The sequence below is a fragment of the Martes martes genome, assembly GCF_963455335.1.
Source record: "Martes martes genome assembly, chromosome: 4".
Taxonomy (NCBI): domain Eukaryota; kingdom Metazoa; phylum Chordata; class Mammalia; order Carnivora; family Mustelidae; genus Martes; species Martes martes.
In genome coordinates this window covers 15,725,591-15,740,849 of record NC_137891.1, presented here as the reverse complement: position 1 = coordinate 15,740,849, position 15,259 = coordinate 15,725,591, and the positions used below count along the sequence as shown (strand labels likewise).

At 47.4% G+C, this 15,259-nt stretch overlaps 1 protein-coding gene across 6 annotated transcripts in view; it reads right to left on the bottom strand.

Moving 5' to 3' along the window:
- MTSS1 (MTSS I-BAR domain containing 1) overlaps positions 1-10,205 on the bottom strand; it is a 145,340-nt gene extending 135,135 nt beyond the window's left edge. For 3 of the 6 annotated variants that reach the window (XM_080801970.1, XM_080801971.1, XM_080801972.1), the window contains exon 1: positions 9,031-10,205. In XM_080801970.1, the coding sequence (XP_080658096.1) occupies positions 9,031-9,102 (72 nt within the window). In that variant the 5' untranslated portion in view covers positions 9,103-10,205. The remainder of the gene's footprint in view (positions 1-9,030) is intronic. The other 3 variants (XM_080801974.1, XM_080801975.1, XM_080801966.1) reach the window with 1 other exon arrangement.
- Between the last annotated feature and the right edge of the window lie 5,054 nt (positions 10,206-15,259).

The following is a 15,259-nucleotide window of genomic DNA, read 5'->3' as shown; positions in this document are numbered from 1 at the left end:
TGTAAACATCTCTGAAAAACTTTTTTTTTTTTAAGATTTTATTTATTTACTTGACAGAGAGAGATCCCAAGTAAGCAGACAGGCAGGCAGAGAGAGAGAGAGAGGGAAGCAGGCTCCCTGCTGAGCAGAGAGCCTGAAGAGGGACTCGATCCCAGGACCCTGATATCATGACCTGAGCCAAAGGCAGCAGCTTAACCCACTGAGCCACCCAGGTACCCTCTGAAAGACTTTTTTTTTAAGCATTAAAGGCCCTCAAGCTCTCAGCCGGGTACCCAGCCCTCCCCCTCCCTTTACAGACAGTGGGTTTGCAAACAGAGAAATGCAAATAGACCCAACGGAGGCAGATGAGGTTATAATGAACTCAAGAGTAATTGACTTAGCAAGAAAAAAACAACTCAACTTCTCCATTTCCTGCAACTTCAGTGCAAACTCTAAATACAGCTTGGTCAAGGGTGGGGTAGCTTTTGCCTCAAGTGGTGGAAAGAATTACTACAGTGACCAGTGACCGGAACGGTAAAAGCAGCTCACACCCGAGTGCCGGTGGGCAAGGCAAGGTGTCGAGCGCGGAGCCAGCACAGTCTGATTTCGGAAGCCTTGAGGTGGGTTAATTTCTTAGACCCTCATACAGAAGAGGAAAAGGAGGCTGAGAGAATAAGTAACTTGCCTACAGGATTGAAAAGCAGATCTCTTTGACTCCAAGGTCAGCGGGAGCTCTGGAATTTCCATAGGAAGGGCCTGGAGCCAATGAAGGGCCCCATGGGAGGAGAAGGTGTGCAGGAAGCTCCCTGTTTTTACTTAGATGGTATGTTATAGATCTATACCCTTCAATACGGTGGTTATTAGCCACACATGGCTATTCAAGCAAAAGTGAATAAAACTTAATAGTTCCTTGGTCACACTCGCCATACTCCAAGTGCTCAGTAGTCACATGTGGCTGATGGTTAACATATTTGACAATTTCCATCATGGCAGAAAATCATATCGGACAATACTGTATAGTTAAAATCATTACGTATTCTAAAGATGCTTTTTCTACTATCTTTATATTTCAATTTATTTAATGTTTCACTCTAAATTTATTTTTATTGGTGGCAAAACACACACAACATACAATCTGTCATCTCGGTCCTTCTTAAGTGTCCAGTTCAATAGTGCTTAGCATATTCACGTTGTTGCACAAACATCAAAACATGCTTTTACTCAGACCTCAGTGAGGTTGAGAAAGTACTTTTGAGGGTGCTAAAAATGTGTATGACTCAGTGGTTTCCAAGCCTGACTACACATTAGAATTACCTGCGAGTGCTTGAAAAAAAAAAATGTGAATGCCCGGGATGTCCCCCGGAAGTAGGGACTCAGAACCTCCAGGGAATAGGTCCAGGGATCAGTGTCTTAAAGGCTCACAAGATATTCCACACTCTCATGCCTGTAACCAAGCATATTCTACCAGAAGGGGCACACCAGCCCAGAGCCGCCTCCTCTGGCCAGACCCACTCCTCTGGGCGCTAGAGACCTCTGCCCTATGGGAAGGGAGTCCCAGGCAAAAAACCTGCTGTCCACCTCCAGGACTTAGGAGGCCACTCATGCTGAGCAAGCTAATATTTTACAGTTGCCCAAATTCTTCAAGGGGAAGAAAGCAAATAAAAGACACAGCTCAAACGGCACTCAATTTTTTTTTTAACTCACTTAAACTAGACAGGAAAAGAAAAACCACTTAGAAACTATGACCAAGGCCGTCTATGCCAAGAATCAGCAAAGGAAGGAGGGGATTCGGGGGGGGGTGGTATTTTGGGGGGAGGTTTTGGCGATCCCATCAACTTCAAACACAGACCTGAAATGGCTCTACAGATTCAACCAAACTGGAGAGCTACTGGGACATAATTAAATACAGAAAAGCTCTTTTACAAGAGAGTTCCAGGGCTGGACACAAAATGAGTTCAAGGTAAGGAGTTCCCTTAGAGGCGTCATCTGAACTTTGGGTGAACTTATTTAACTCATATAATTAGAGAGGGATGCCAGGCTTGCACAGTTGCCCAAGTCTCAGGAACTGAGGGGCTCCCGGGACATTCAACACAGCCCTCCGGCCAGTCACAGAAAAGACTGTGGGTACTTTGTATGGGGACAAGGACAGGAGCCAAGGGTTACAGGCCAGAGCCTGGCCCATAGCTTCTTTCCCCTCTGCACACCCAGAAGAAAAAGAAAGGAGAACTCCAGGTTGGTCTGTCAGAGAAGACCGGTAAGTGGGAGAGGGAACGAAGCCGCAATAGGTCAATAGATCATAAATTAAACGACTTCCACAAAAGTGACAACCAAATGGGAGCCGCCCGCCCCACAACAGTCCCCACAGCATCTGAGCTCAAGTTCGGGCCTCCAGACTGGCTCCGGGCTCCAGGCATGGAAATAAGAGCCTGATTCCTTCCTTGAGCCTCCTGTAGAACTCAGCGAGTGGAATTCTGTATGCTGCCTTCTAGAAAGAAATCCATTCCTTGCCCCCCCCACCACCTGAAGCACGGTCTAAAGAGCTCCAGCTTTGGGAATCCAATCGGCCAAGGTCTGAACCAATCCCCCTCACCAAGACCTTGGATAAGTTACCGCCACTCTTCAAAGAGCCTCAGTTTTCTCATCCGTTAAGTGGGGCTGATGTGAGGATAATGTGAAACCAAGCACGCCAAGCACTCAGTGCAATGCCTAGCACATGGCGGGTTCCCCCCAAGTCCCTTCTGGCCCCGTGTTCACCACATGCCATGAACACTGAGCATCTACTATACACAGGTGGCACACGAGAGCGTCTGAAATCGGGAAGCAGCCGAGACACACAGCCCAGGTCCTCCCTGGGCTAAGAGGTGGGGAACACTGACAAGGGGTGGGCTGCTCTGGAATCCATGCTGGGTGGCTTGGATTTCACTTTTGGGGGTTTCGTGTGCGTCTGTTTGTCAGATACTCAGAGGAAACCTGGCGCAGCCTCCCAACTAATTCAAGGGAGAACCTCCGCCATCAAATACAATGGGCTTTCTCAAAGCTCAGCCAATTAATTTACTCCATTTGTCTCTCCGGTTTGCTACTTAATAAGGCTATATCAGCAGTGCAATCTGCAAATCTGAGTTAACAGCTTAAGGCATCCATCAGTTCCCTCTAAGGAGCCCCAAATACTTCTCTTCTGATGTCCTAGGCAGCTAACTCTGCCTTTGGCTTTTGTTTGGTTCCAGGAGAGGTATTTCTTTGTTTTTGCAGAGGTGTGGGTTTAAGGGGAAAGTGTCCTGAAGGCAGTTCCGAGAAGTAATGGGAGACCTCGAAATGATCTCATTTTTCCATTCCCAATCTGAGCACCTAAACAGTCTCCTGCAGAAGGAATCTTGCCAGCTCTCACCCATCCTCGGGAAGATGGAAAAGCCCAGATGAAAATTATAGATGCCGTGCCTAACAGATCAATAGTTTCAACCTTTTCATCCTCCAAACATTTTAACCACCTCAAATGAGCTGGCCATATTGACAGAGAGCATTTCAGCTCTTTCCTTCCTCTGGATGCGAAAGAGCAGTTCAAAGTACAAAAGGTCAGGAGCTGAGAAGCCCCAGGATGCACAGAACATGCTTATACTAAGGAGCTGTTTGCTGTTTACCTGAAATCCAAATTTAACTGGAAATTCTGTATCTTTACTCGCTGAATCATAGCACTGAGCTCAGGGCTTGCAACCTCGCTGGTGCTCAGTAAATGCTCCAGAATTACGAGTACCTGCTACTCTCATAAGAACTGCCTGATAGCTGAGCCAGGCAAAATTCAAACTCTGCTCATCTTCTATGCAAGCCATGACCTAGGACTGACCTTCTCTCCATGTGGGCCATCGCTATCTACAGAAATTCAGAACATAAAGGTTCACGGTGTGGGGGCACCCGGGTGGCTCAGTGGGTTAAGCCTCTGCCTTCCACTCAGGCCATGATCTCAGGGTCCTGGGATTGAGCCCCGCATCAGGTTCTCTGCTCGGCAGGGAGCCTGCTTCCCCCTCCCTCTCTGCCTGCTACTCTACCTACTTGTGACCTGTCAAATAAATAAGTAAAATCTTTAAAAAAAAAAAAGGGGGGGGGGATTCACAGTGTGGAGAACAAGTTCTACACAATTTGGTTAAATATGATATATATGGGATTTTCCCACAGAAACACTCAAGCCAAGACCCCCCCCCCCCAAAAAAGACCTCTTTCTAAACATGAACAAGATTTGCACCTAAAAAGCCAAACAGGCTGATCTACACAGAAGAGGCCCTCAATCTCAGAACAGGTACCCATTCCGGGCAGTTCCCCCACAGCCAATTTTATGACATCTTCACTTCACCTTCTTCTCCCACGGGCCCAAACTGAGGAAGCTGTAAAATCCTGGGCAAACACAGCCATTTGCTAAGAACAACCAACCTGGGGCCCATCTGTCCTTTACAAGGGCTCTGCTTGTCCTGCCTCTGTGTGTCTCCATTGACAGGGCTGCCGGCCTCCCTCAGAGCACCTGGCTGCTCTTGGAGGCCTCCACTGGGTTTTCAGTATTCTTCTAGAGAAAAAAAAAAATTTTTTTTTTGAAGAGTCAAAGGGAAGTCCTTCAAAAACTAATCGATGCCCTTCCTTCGTGGCCCCCATAGGCTACTTAATGTTACCTACTTTGGGCCCACAGGACAAGCAGCTCTCCAAGGGCAGGCCTTGCTGGTTCTCTGGCTCCTCGCTGTCCAGCAAGAGACCTTCCACATAGCAGGCCCTCGATAAACACAGAGGAAGGGAGCCTCTTGTCTGACAGAAACCCCAAAGCCAGAGCAGTGCGGGGAGGGCAGGGGGAACAATCTTGAAATCATTATCCAGCGCTGGACCCAATACCCACATTCTTGATCTACGATAACTTGGGGGAAAATACCGTGTCATGTCTTCGAACCACAAAAGATTTCCATGGAATTTAAGAAGTCCCTTTACCAGCTCTAATTTTAGGCAGAACTTAGGAGAGAGGCTACCAGTGCAAACAGAGGTGGGGGGCAATGGAGAGGAACTGAACAAGGCCCCTATTCTGCTCAGCACAGGTGTTGGTAACAGGACACCCCTCTCTACAGGGAGAGGTAGGGTAGGGAATTCGAGGTGTGGTTGGATGTTCCCTCCCCGCCCCCCCCAGTCCCATTACATAACCTCCAGCACATTCTCAAACCTAGTACAAAGTTCTCCCTGCATCAGGCCCAGTTCAGCTCCTGACATGGTGATTCTTGTGCAACAAGGCTGAGGAAAATATTTGGTTTTCAGCATCCAAATTTTAAAAAAAAAGAAAAAAACCCACACACAAACAAAAAAACCCAAGTTAATTATTAAAAGAAGAAAGATATCACAGTGACTTGCCCTTGAGTTTGGCCAGTCTCTTGGTCTTAAAAGCTCCCCAAACATCACCAAATTCTTTGCTGGTTCAGTTACCTAAGCATTAAAATACACAGTAAATAAATTTTAAAAATAATAATTTTTAAAAACGACATATCAAATCCCTGTGTTGTACATCTAAAACTAATATAATGTTATATGTCCATTATATCTCAATAAATTAAAAAAAAAAAAAAAAGCAATGGCTCAAATCTGCTGTTGGCAGCATTTAGCCTGTTTTTCTTGGCACTTGGATGGAAACTCCAGAAAGATTCTAGAACCTCTTTAATGTCTAACCATTGTCAAACATCAGAAGCCAGTCAAATGGCCTTCCACAGAGTCAAGCTACCGTTCCTCCAAACAGGCGATGGGCCCTAGCCTCCAGCCACGTGAATCTCATCTCCCCTTTCCTTTGGGACCAGATCGCACCAGACAACTTGATTTATGCGGATGGGCGGAAAGGCAGCCAGTAAGTGATTCTGCATCCCACCATCATTAGTGGCCACCACCACAGTAGGGTGGAAAACAGGGAAAAAACACAAGGTTTCCTCCCGTCAAGGAATCAATAAGTTATTTAACAGCTGCTGCTAGATCCCAATGGAAGAAGGGTGAGGGTTTCTTCCGCACCCTTCCAGCACCCTGACAGCTGAGGATTTAGCCAGATGAAGGATCGCTAGGAAAAAAAGCAGAAGATTCCTCTTCAGCTTTTCAATGTCTTGAGGTTTTTGGTTTTGGAAGATGTATGGTGTTAGGCCTTGATACTACTTAATTTTTTTGTTTTCTTTTTTTTTTTTTTCCTCCAAAGAGGAAATTAACTCCCTTCCTGTGTTGCTGTACATTTTGGAGAATCAAATGCTACTAAAAAAAAAAAAAATTTTTTTTTCCTTACCCTTTCCTTACCCCAGTCCAGCATTACTCCTGGGAAAATAACCTAAAAATTTGCTCAAGAAGGCATTCCAAATGGGTTTCTAACATTTACACTTGTCCTTCAAAGCAGATAGAAGGGGACCAAAGATATCAGAAACCCATCATGGCAGTTCAAAGAAGATAAAAAAGAGGATAAACTTGTCATTAGAAAGCCAGCTGACTTCAGATATTAAAGTCTGCCTTTCGATTGGTGGTGACTTCATGCACTACTTATCCTATTATGCCCAAATTTTTTTAAATTCCCTTTTAAAATGCCACTGCCATCCATCCCACGAAGAAGTCTTTTAAAAAGAAAACTCCATTAAAATAGTCAACAGCTGTCTTCCGGGGTAAACAGTCTTGGAAAGCAGTCTACCCCTTTCTTTTTCCTTATCTCTACTCCCCAAAAGTCTGGAATCCTGCAGACCCCGAGGCAAGTTTGAGTCTTCCCCTCCAGTTTGCTTTTCAAATCTTTGCCAAAACAAAACAAACAACCTTAAAATAAATGCCTTCCCACAGGATGTTGAACAAACCCTACTAAATTCAAAGGGAAAGAAGTCAGGAACCACAAACTATAGATCCAGCGCTGAAAGGGCATTAAATAAATCTTTATTTTTAAACTGGAATCTTGCAGAGGGAAAAACAGGCCACCTTGGCGCCCACGAATTCCCCTGGCCAGAATGCTAGAGGGCAGCCACTGGCTGGCAGGCAGACAACGGAGGGCCCATCCTGTGGTGGGGTTTCTTCTGAAACGCTTTGGGTTCAAAACTATAAACACAAACAACCTGGATGGACTGTGGATTAAGGAACAAAGAGAAAAAAAAACAACTCTGGATTTTTTGTTTTTTTTTTCTGGGACTGCAGTGGTCAGAACTTTTAGGTCACTGGGTCCTTGTTGCTACTCAGGGACTGGAAACATCCATTTCTCTTTAAACACACACACACACACACACACACAAGCAACTTCACCAACCCATCTCAAATTCTTCCCCTGGTGATCAAAATACACGTGTGCCTCAAATCAAATCTTTGATTATAAGGCGTACAGAATTTAAGTTAACAAGCAATACCCCAGAGTCTGAGGGGGGGACACCGATCTTTGTCTCAAAAGAGCACTTCAATAAGTCAATGTGGATTGAGGGCAAAGGAATGAAAGAGGCGGTCTTTGAACAGGGAATAATCCATCTAATTCCAAGTGGCTGGATTAGAGGCATTCCTGGACAAGCAGGGTCTAGACGAAGATAATGCTACACGAATGTCAATTTCTCACCAAAAAAAAAAAAAGAGAGAGAGAAAGAAAGAGAAAAAGAGAAAGAAAGAAAGAAAAAAAACCAGCACACACAGGCTCTGTAGGAGGCCCAAGACCAGGATGGAGGCACCTTGGAAAAGTTCACCCTTGGGGAGATGGCAGTTGGTTCTAAAAGGGGGAAGCAGGCGTGACAGCTGAGCATTCCTTCACAAAGTCCACCTCCCAGGCCAAACCCTCTCTAAACCTTACACTTCATCAGACAAAAGCTCCTCCAAACGCCCAGGCAGCGGCTGAAGAGGGGCTGTCCACACCCACCGGCTGTACAGCTTTCCCAACCTGCCTACTCGTTTTGGAAGCCGAGCTTTTAATTAAACACCACCTCCCCGGATCTGTTGAGGCAAACTGGGGCTGGGTAAGAGCCAAAGAGAAGCTCCCTAAATACACATGAAAAAAAAAAAAAAATCCCCCCACCGCCCCCAGTTCCCACCTCCAGCCAGCTCGCGAGGCTGGTTATATTTCCTTTGGATGAGTAACCCAGGGCCCTGGTCTATCTCTATGCACCAGAAAATCCACATCCAAGGATCAGGTTATCCCCTGTCCCACCCTTTGCAGGAAAAAACCAGGGTGTTGTTCCCCGCCCCCAATACACACACACACACACACACACACACGCACGCGCGCACGCGCGCACACGGGGAGAAACACACACACACACACACACACACAATCTTCACAATCCTTCCAAGAGAAAACCTGGAGTGTGTATGTTGGGTGGGTGTGTGGGGAAATACAGTTGTTTAGGAGAACCCAATCTTGCCTTCAGGCTGGGAGCGTCAGCCAGTGGAAGGAGGGTCCCCAGCAAGGCTACTCTGGGAACTTCTGCTCCGCGGCCCCGGGGAGGGCTGAGGGAAGGCATGCACACCCTCACCAGCTTAGGAACAGCCTAATTAATGCCTAATTTGCTCAGATCCTCCCCCCTCCCCCCCGCCAGGTGAACCTGAAAGCCAAGGAGGGAGAGGAAGGCCTCTCTCCCAGACCCTCGGACGGGGGTGGAGGGCCAGTTCCCGCGGCCGGGCACAGCCCCCATACCCCTCCCCACCACCGCGCCAGCCGCCCCCCCACCCCGGACTCGGGGGAATCAGGTGTCCGCCCAGGCACCCAGTCTTCACGGGTCGCAGACACTCCGTCCAGCGACAGACAATGGAAAACTTGGACCCGGGGCCCTGCGCCCCCATGAAAACGAGATGGTGCCGCCCCCTGGGACAATGAGCGTGGAGAGGGCAGGGGGCATCGGACACCCCAGAGAAGCAGCCCGCCCGGTGACCCAGCCGAGCCCGGAGCGGCGCCGCGGGTGAGCAGGTGACACCGGGCCGGAGCGCTCCCGCAGGTGGCCGGCGGCCACGGCTCAGGCAAGGGCCGGGCGGCTGGCCCGGGGTGGAGGCGAAGCACCGCGGCGAGGTCCGTGCGCGGCCGCGACCGCGGCCATCGCAGCCGCGCCCCCGGCGTCCTACCTTCATGTCGCTGATGATGGTCTGGAAGAGGCCTCCGAGCGCGCTGCATTCCTTCTCAATCACAGCCTCCATTTTCCTGGCGCCGGCAGGGAGAGGACACACACTCGGGGCCGCCTGGACCGTGCGCGGGGCCGGGGCTCGCTCACCCGCGAGCAATTCGACTCTCCGAGCGACCCACCTCCGACTCACAGCCTCTTCTGCAAAGGGGACGAAGTGCCCAAGATCGGCTGTCCTCTGCCCCAAATACTAACAATAATTTTAAAAGCCAAACCGCTCTGCAGGGTGATTCGCCTACATGCAGTGCTCGGCTCCTGGCCTTAAAAATGCCCGGAGAAGACTGACAATCAGGCCACCACTGGTGCCCACGACGGTAACAGCAAAGCCCATCTTGAAGCAGAGAAAACCGCCCGCTGACCTGGGGCCAGCGCCATTTAAAAATGCAGGATTTTCTAATTTAATAATATTTTTGAAATTAAAAAAAAATCGCCCAACAGCGAAACGCGTCTGCTCGCGGCGTCCGGATCTGTTGCTCGCAGCCGCGGCCGCCGCCTCCTTTTCACTCCTGCGCGCCCGGCCCCGGCGCTCGCTCTGGCGCGGCTCCCGGGGACGTTCGGAGGGGCGCACGCGCGCTCGCGGCCGTGCGTCCGCCGCGGGGGCGCGGGGAGGGCGCGCGCTCGCGGCCGAGCGTCCGCCGCATGCGGGCGGGGCCAGGAGCGCGTGCCCGGGAGGCGCTTGGAGCGCACGCAGCCGAGGCGAACCCGCGGGCGGTGCGGCGAGGATTCCACCCCCGCGGGAGCCGCCTGCTCCTCGGAGCACGCACGGAGCACCCCCTCCTGCCCTGGCCGCGGGTCGCCGCGCGGAGAGGGCGTGTCAGCGAGCCGCTGGTCGAGCGCCCACCCCACAATGGCTGCGAGCGCCGGGAACCGAGGGTGCATCGCCGCTCCCCGGGGCCTTGCCGGGTGGCACGCTTAGCGCAGTGCCCAGCATATTATAGGGAGCCCTCAGTAGGGCGGGAAAACTGCTGCTGCTGCTACTGCTGCAGCCTTTTGAGAAAAAAAGCCCCTTCTGTGATACCAGGACTGCAACGCCAGTCACAACTGCAGACAGCATTCGTAATTTGTAATTAATTTGTAATTAACAAATATGTAATTAAGGAGAGTTTGGGGGCGTATCCTATGGCTAGCTGCCCAGTTCAATAAAAGTTGCAGGATGCTGGGAAAGTGGATCAATTTGCCATTGCAAAATAAATGACACTGAGCTATTGTATACTGTCTTTGATTTCTGGATATTGTTGACTGCCTGTGACTTGGATGGGTTTTTTTGTTGTTGTTTAGGGGTGTGTGTTGTTTCCCAGGCCCACTGGGGGCATTGGGTGTTGGGACGTTTAACCTGGAAAGAGCATAAATGTTCCTGAGCTGATTTGGAGGCTGGTGGTTCATTCTCACCGCTCCACTGCCTAACTGCACAGAGCGGGAGCCCTCATTTAGGTTACCACCAAAGAGGCAAGGAAGAAGTGAATCAAATGAGCGGCTTTTAAAGACCTTTAAACGTAAGCACCTAGCTCTTGACTAATCCCCTGACCTGTGAGCTGATCATGTGAAGCACAAAGCACAACAAAAGGAAAATACTGGGGAGGAGACAAAAAAAAAAAAAAAGCAAAATGCTGTAGACTTGTGTCAGACTCACTCACTCAGTAATAGGTAAAGTTCTGACTTTGAAAACTGCATGAATCAAGGAGATGCTTGGTGGGACACATCACAGCTGCAGGAGGTAATTTTATCCTGGACCACTCTGCCCAACTCTTAATTGCAACCTGTCTCCACCCCTCTCCCAAAAATCATAAGGAGGAGTGTTACTTCTGGAATTAACCAATCTCTTGGAAAACCGTGCTGAATCCTGTCCCCAAGGTTATGCGGATGTGTAAGTCACATCTTCACCTTGCCAATGATAGTGTTTGACATACAGTTTGCTCTCAGTCATTATCATTGTGATTTTTAATACTATTGGTATTATAGTGATCAGGTCACTGTTTATAGAGCCTGATTGTACTGGGTTCAAACTCCAGTTTACAACCTACTAATTGTATGACCTTGGGCCAAACTAAATGGACCTCGGTTTCCTCATCTGTAAGTGAGGATAAAGACTTCATAGGGCTGTAGTGACTTTTACTCACACTAACATATGTAAAGCATTCAAAACAGTTCCTGGCATATGGTAAGTAAGCACTCAATAAATCTTACAGACATAGCTTATTCATAATAACCAGCCACTACTCATAATAGCCAAGATGTGGGAACAACCTAAATGCCCATAATGGATGAATGGATAAAGAAAACATGGTATGTACAGACGATGGGATATTATTCAGCCTCAAAGGAAATCCTGCAGTACATAACAACATGGATACAACTTGAGGACTTTGTGATAAGGGAAATAAACCAACTACAGGATAAATACTGCATGATTCCACTTATATTCCACCAGCTAAAATACTCAAATTTGTAGAATGGCTGCCAGGCACCGGGGTTGGGGGAAGGCGGTAATGGGGAGTTGCTAGCCAATGGACACAAAGTGTCAATTACACAAGATGAAATGAGTCTAGCGAAGGAGAGGTTTTGAATAAAAAAGGGACAACATTAGATTGACACCCCTACATCACATTCTTTCCCCAGATTTAAGCATTCCTCGAACTCTCTCCCTTCAAAATGCCCAGCACTGGCTAGGCAGATATCAAGATCTGACTAACATGCAATTCCTCCCAGGAGTGTTTGTCTTTTTTTTTTTTTTTTTTTTTTTAAAATAGCTCCTAGGAGGAGGGACCCAGAGGAATGAAGCTTTACTAAAGGAATTTCAAGTCGTGTGATCTCGGAAAGGAGAGATTGAGAAGCCAGGAAGCCTTCTCAAAGCCACTCCCATCACCCTCCTTGACCTGGGAGAGGGCGGTTCAGGATAACCGTCACCACCTCGGAGCTCTGAGACTTCTGGCAGGTTGTTTGATCTCTGGAGACAGCCTCTGTTTCCTTGCAGGTTCCTGATTCGTGGCCTGTTTCCAGGGTTAAAGTAGATATCAAATGCCTCTCCTGTAGTAGTCTAACCAAAGGACTTCCCTTCCCTCTCAGAAGTGATTCTCAGCCCCATATACACCAGGAGCTCTGCCTGCTCCCCAGACTTGGCAACTGGAATGCCCTGGGGAATTTTAAAGCACCTGTGCCTGAGTTCCACGACCAGGGAGCCTGATTTAATTCATCTGGGCCATGGCCTGGGCATCAGGACTTTTTAAAACTCCCCAAACGATTCTAACAGCAAATTTGAGAACTTTGATCTAAGGAACTTTGAAAGAAGCCACTCATGTTCGGGTCCTACCCCTAAATAATTAAAATAGAATCTCTGGGAACTAGGCTCCAGATTTTTTTGAATGTATTTTACACATTTCATTCCATCCCCATACAAGAACATAGAGTCATATGTATGTGTGTACATATGTGTGCATGCATATTTTGTCATTATTTGCTTTACACAAAGAGAATCACATCACAGTGGCTTTTCTGCATCTTGTTATTAACATTTCCTCTTGGGCTGTCTGGGTGGCTCAGTCGGTGAAATGTCTGCCTTCAGCTCAGGTCATGATCCCAGGGGCCTGGGATTGACCCCTGCATCAGGCTCCTCACTCAACAGGGAGCCTGCTTCTCCCTCTCCCTCTCCCTCTGCACCTTCTCCTTGCTCAGGTTCACTCTCTCTGTCAAATAAATAAATAAAATCTTTTAAAAAATAAAAATAAAAAAAAAAACACTTCCTGTTAACACTTCTTACCATCAACAATTCCTGGGGCACCTGGGTGGCTCAGTCAGTTAAGCATCTGACTCTTGGTTTCAGCTCAGGTCATGATCTCACAGTCATGGGCTCAAGTCCTGCATCAGGCTCCACGCTCAACACAGAGTCTGCTTTGGATTGTCTCTCCCTCTGCTTCCATGCCCACTTGTCTCCCCTCTCTCTCTCAAATAGGTAAATAAATAAAATCTTTAAAAAAAATCCTATAGAAATCCCTCCAGGTCAATTAATATTATTCCAATACACTTTTTCCATTTTAATTTTTTTTTTACTTTGCTATAATCTCAGATGTACAGAAACAAGCAAGAAGAGTGCAGAGACTTCCACATTCACCCTGCATTAGCCCCCCCAAATGTTAACCCATTACGTTATTTCCTTTGTGTCTCCATGTGCTTTGGGGGTCCCTCATGAGATTCCAGTGTGTGTCTGGGTTGCCAGGGGAGGCCTCAGGGATGCCATGAAACTCCAGGCAATTGTCTGTGATGCTTCTGGCCCTTGTAAGGGATCCTTGCACAGGTGCAGCTGTGCAAGGTGATGAAGAGGGTAGGCTCAGAGTCAAGCTGCCCAGGTATGAATTCTGACTTCTTTGCTTCCCAGCTTTTCATGCCTCAGTTTCTTCATCTATAAAATAGATAATGGAAGTGCAGACTCCCAAGGGTGAGTGAGGCCTAAAGGGGATGTACTCACACAGTGAGTACTCAGTCAAGGTTAGCTATTAACATGTACTGATCATCACCATGGCTCATCTGTGAAATAAAATTGGTTCACGCTCCCCCTCATGACCTAGGAGCAGAACTTTTATGAGCCCCTACCCACTCCATCCCTTGGAAAAATTGGGGAGTTGTCAGTAGATGAAAGTGTCTCAAATTTACAAATTGAAGGCCTTTTTGAGAAAATGAAACCAGCAATAATCAACAAATACTATCTGTTGCGGTGATTCACTGTAGGAGTTGTTTTTTGTGTGTTGGCGGATGGTGACCTGCGGTACGCCCAAGGATAATAGAAACTTGGTGTACAGAATGTGTCACTGAGGCAGGAAACTAATGAAAGAAGGTCTACTCTCATGAACCGATTGGTAGCCAGGCCAAAGTAAGGCTAGAATGGCGGGGTCACAAGCCCATCCTGTCTGGGGGGAGGGGGGCCAGGCAACATACCTGTGTGAAGCAAGCCAACTGTAAGTTCATAAGAGGAGCAGGGAGCTCGCACTCCAGTCGCAGGCCAAGCCGGAAGATGTGCCCTTAATTGCCACGCATTCCACTCCTTCCAGAGGGCCTGAACCTTAGCATCTTGATGTGAAGTTTTCTAAGATCTAAATATTTTTAAACTTCCCTGTTTTTAAAGTCTCCTCTGCAGGCCAGTTTGTAGCATCTGACCATGGCAATCACATAGAGAGGCTGGTTCATAGGGAAGATGTAAAAGAGGGGGGAAAGTATAAGGGACTGTTCAAGGAAGAGGGATCCTACCTAATGGTTCTAAGTCACCAGGAAGGTGTGCCTGCCCTGTACTGGGGTAGGGATGGTTCGGTCCATTCCTAAGACATTTCTTGAGCATCTACTCTGTGTTGAGCCACACTTCTCCCAGGAGCATCTGATTTCCTTCTCCTTGTTTATATTGTCCCAGGCTGCCTGCTGACTCCTAATTTGGCAAAATTAGTTACCTTGATATTGAATAACCTTGATATTGAGAAACGGTCTTGCCGGGGAGCACATATCCCCATTGCAAATTATAGAACAAGACTGTCCAGGATCTGATCTCTTCCTCTTCTCAAGCTTAGCTTTTTCTGTTCCATAGAATCACAATGAGAAAAAGGAGCATTTTGTAAGTAAGACACAAGTTCTGGTTAGAATAGCAGCAAAAATAGTGAAAAGCTTATTAGAACGCCTTACTTTTAACATACCACATGAAGCAATTGAAAAACACCTAGTTATATATAATTTAATCAGAGACAACTGCATTTATCAAACAATGGAAAATACTGTACATTCTGCAAAACCCAACATTTCCCTATGTAAACATTTTACTGTGTTTTTTTTTAGCATATTCACAGAGTTGTGTGAACATCACCACAACCAATTTTATAACATTTTTATCAAAGCAACCCCTACCCATTAGTATTTACCTCTACTTCTCCTACCCCAGCCCTTGACATCTACTGATCAACTCTTTGCCTCTCGGGATTTGCCTCTTCTGGACATTTCATGTAAATCATCTGGCCTCTTTCACTTAGTATAATGTTTACAAGGTTCATCCACGTCGTAGCACAATTCTGCTCTTCCTTCTTTTTTAAGGCTGAATAACCCATTGTAGACATAGACCACATTTTGTTTATCCATTCTTCAGCTGACGAACATTTGAATTGTTTCCTCTTTGACTACTATGGATAAAGGTGCTATAAACATTC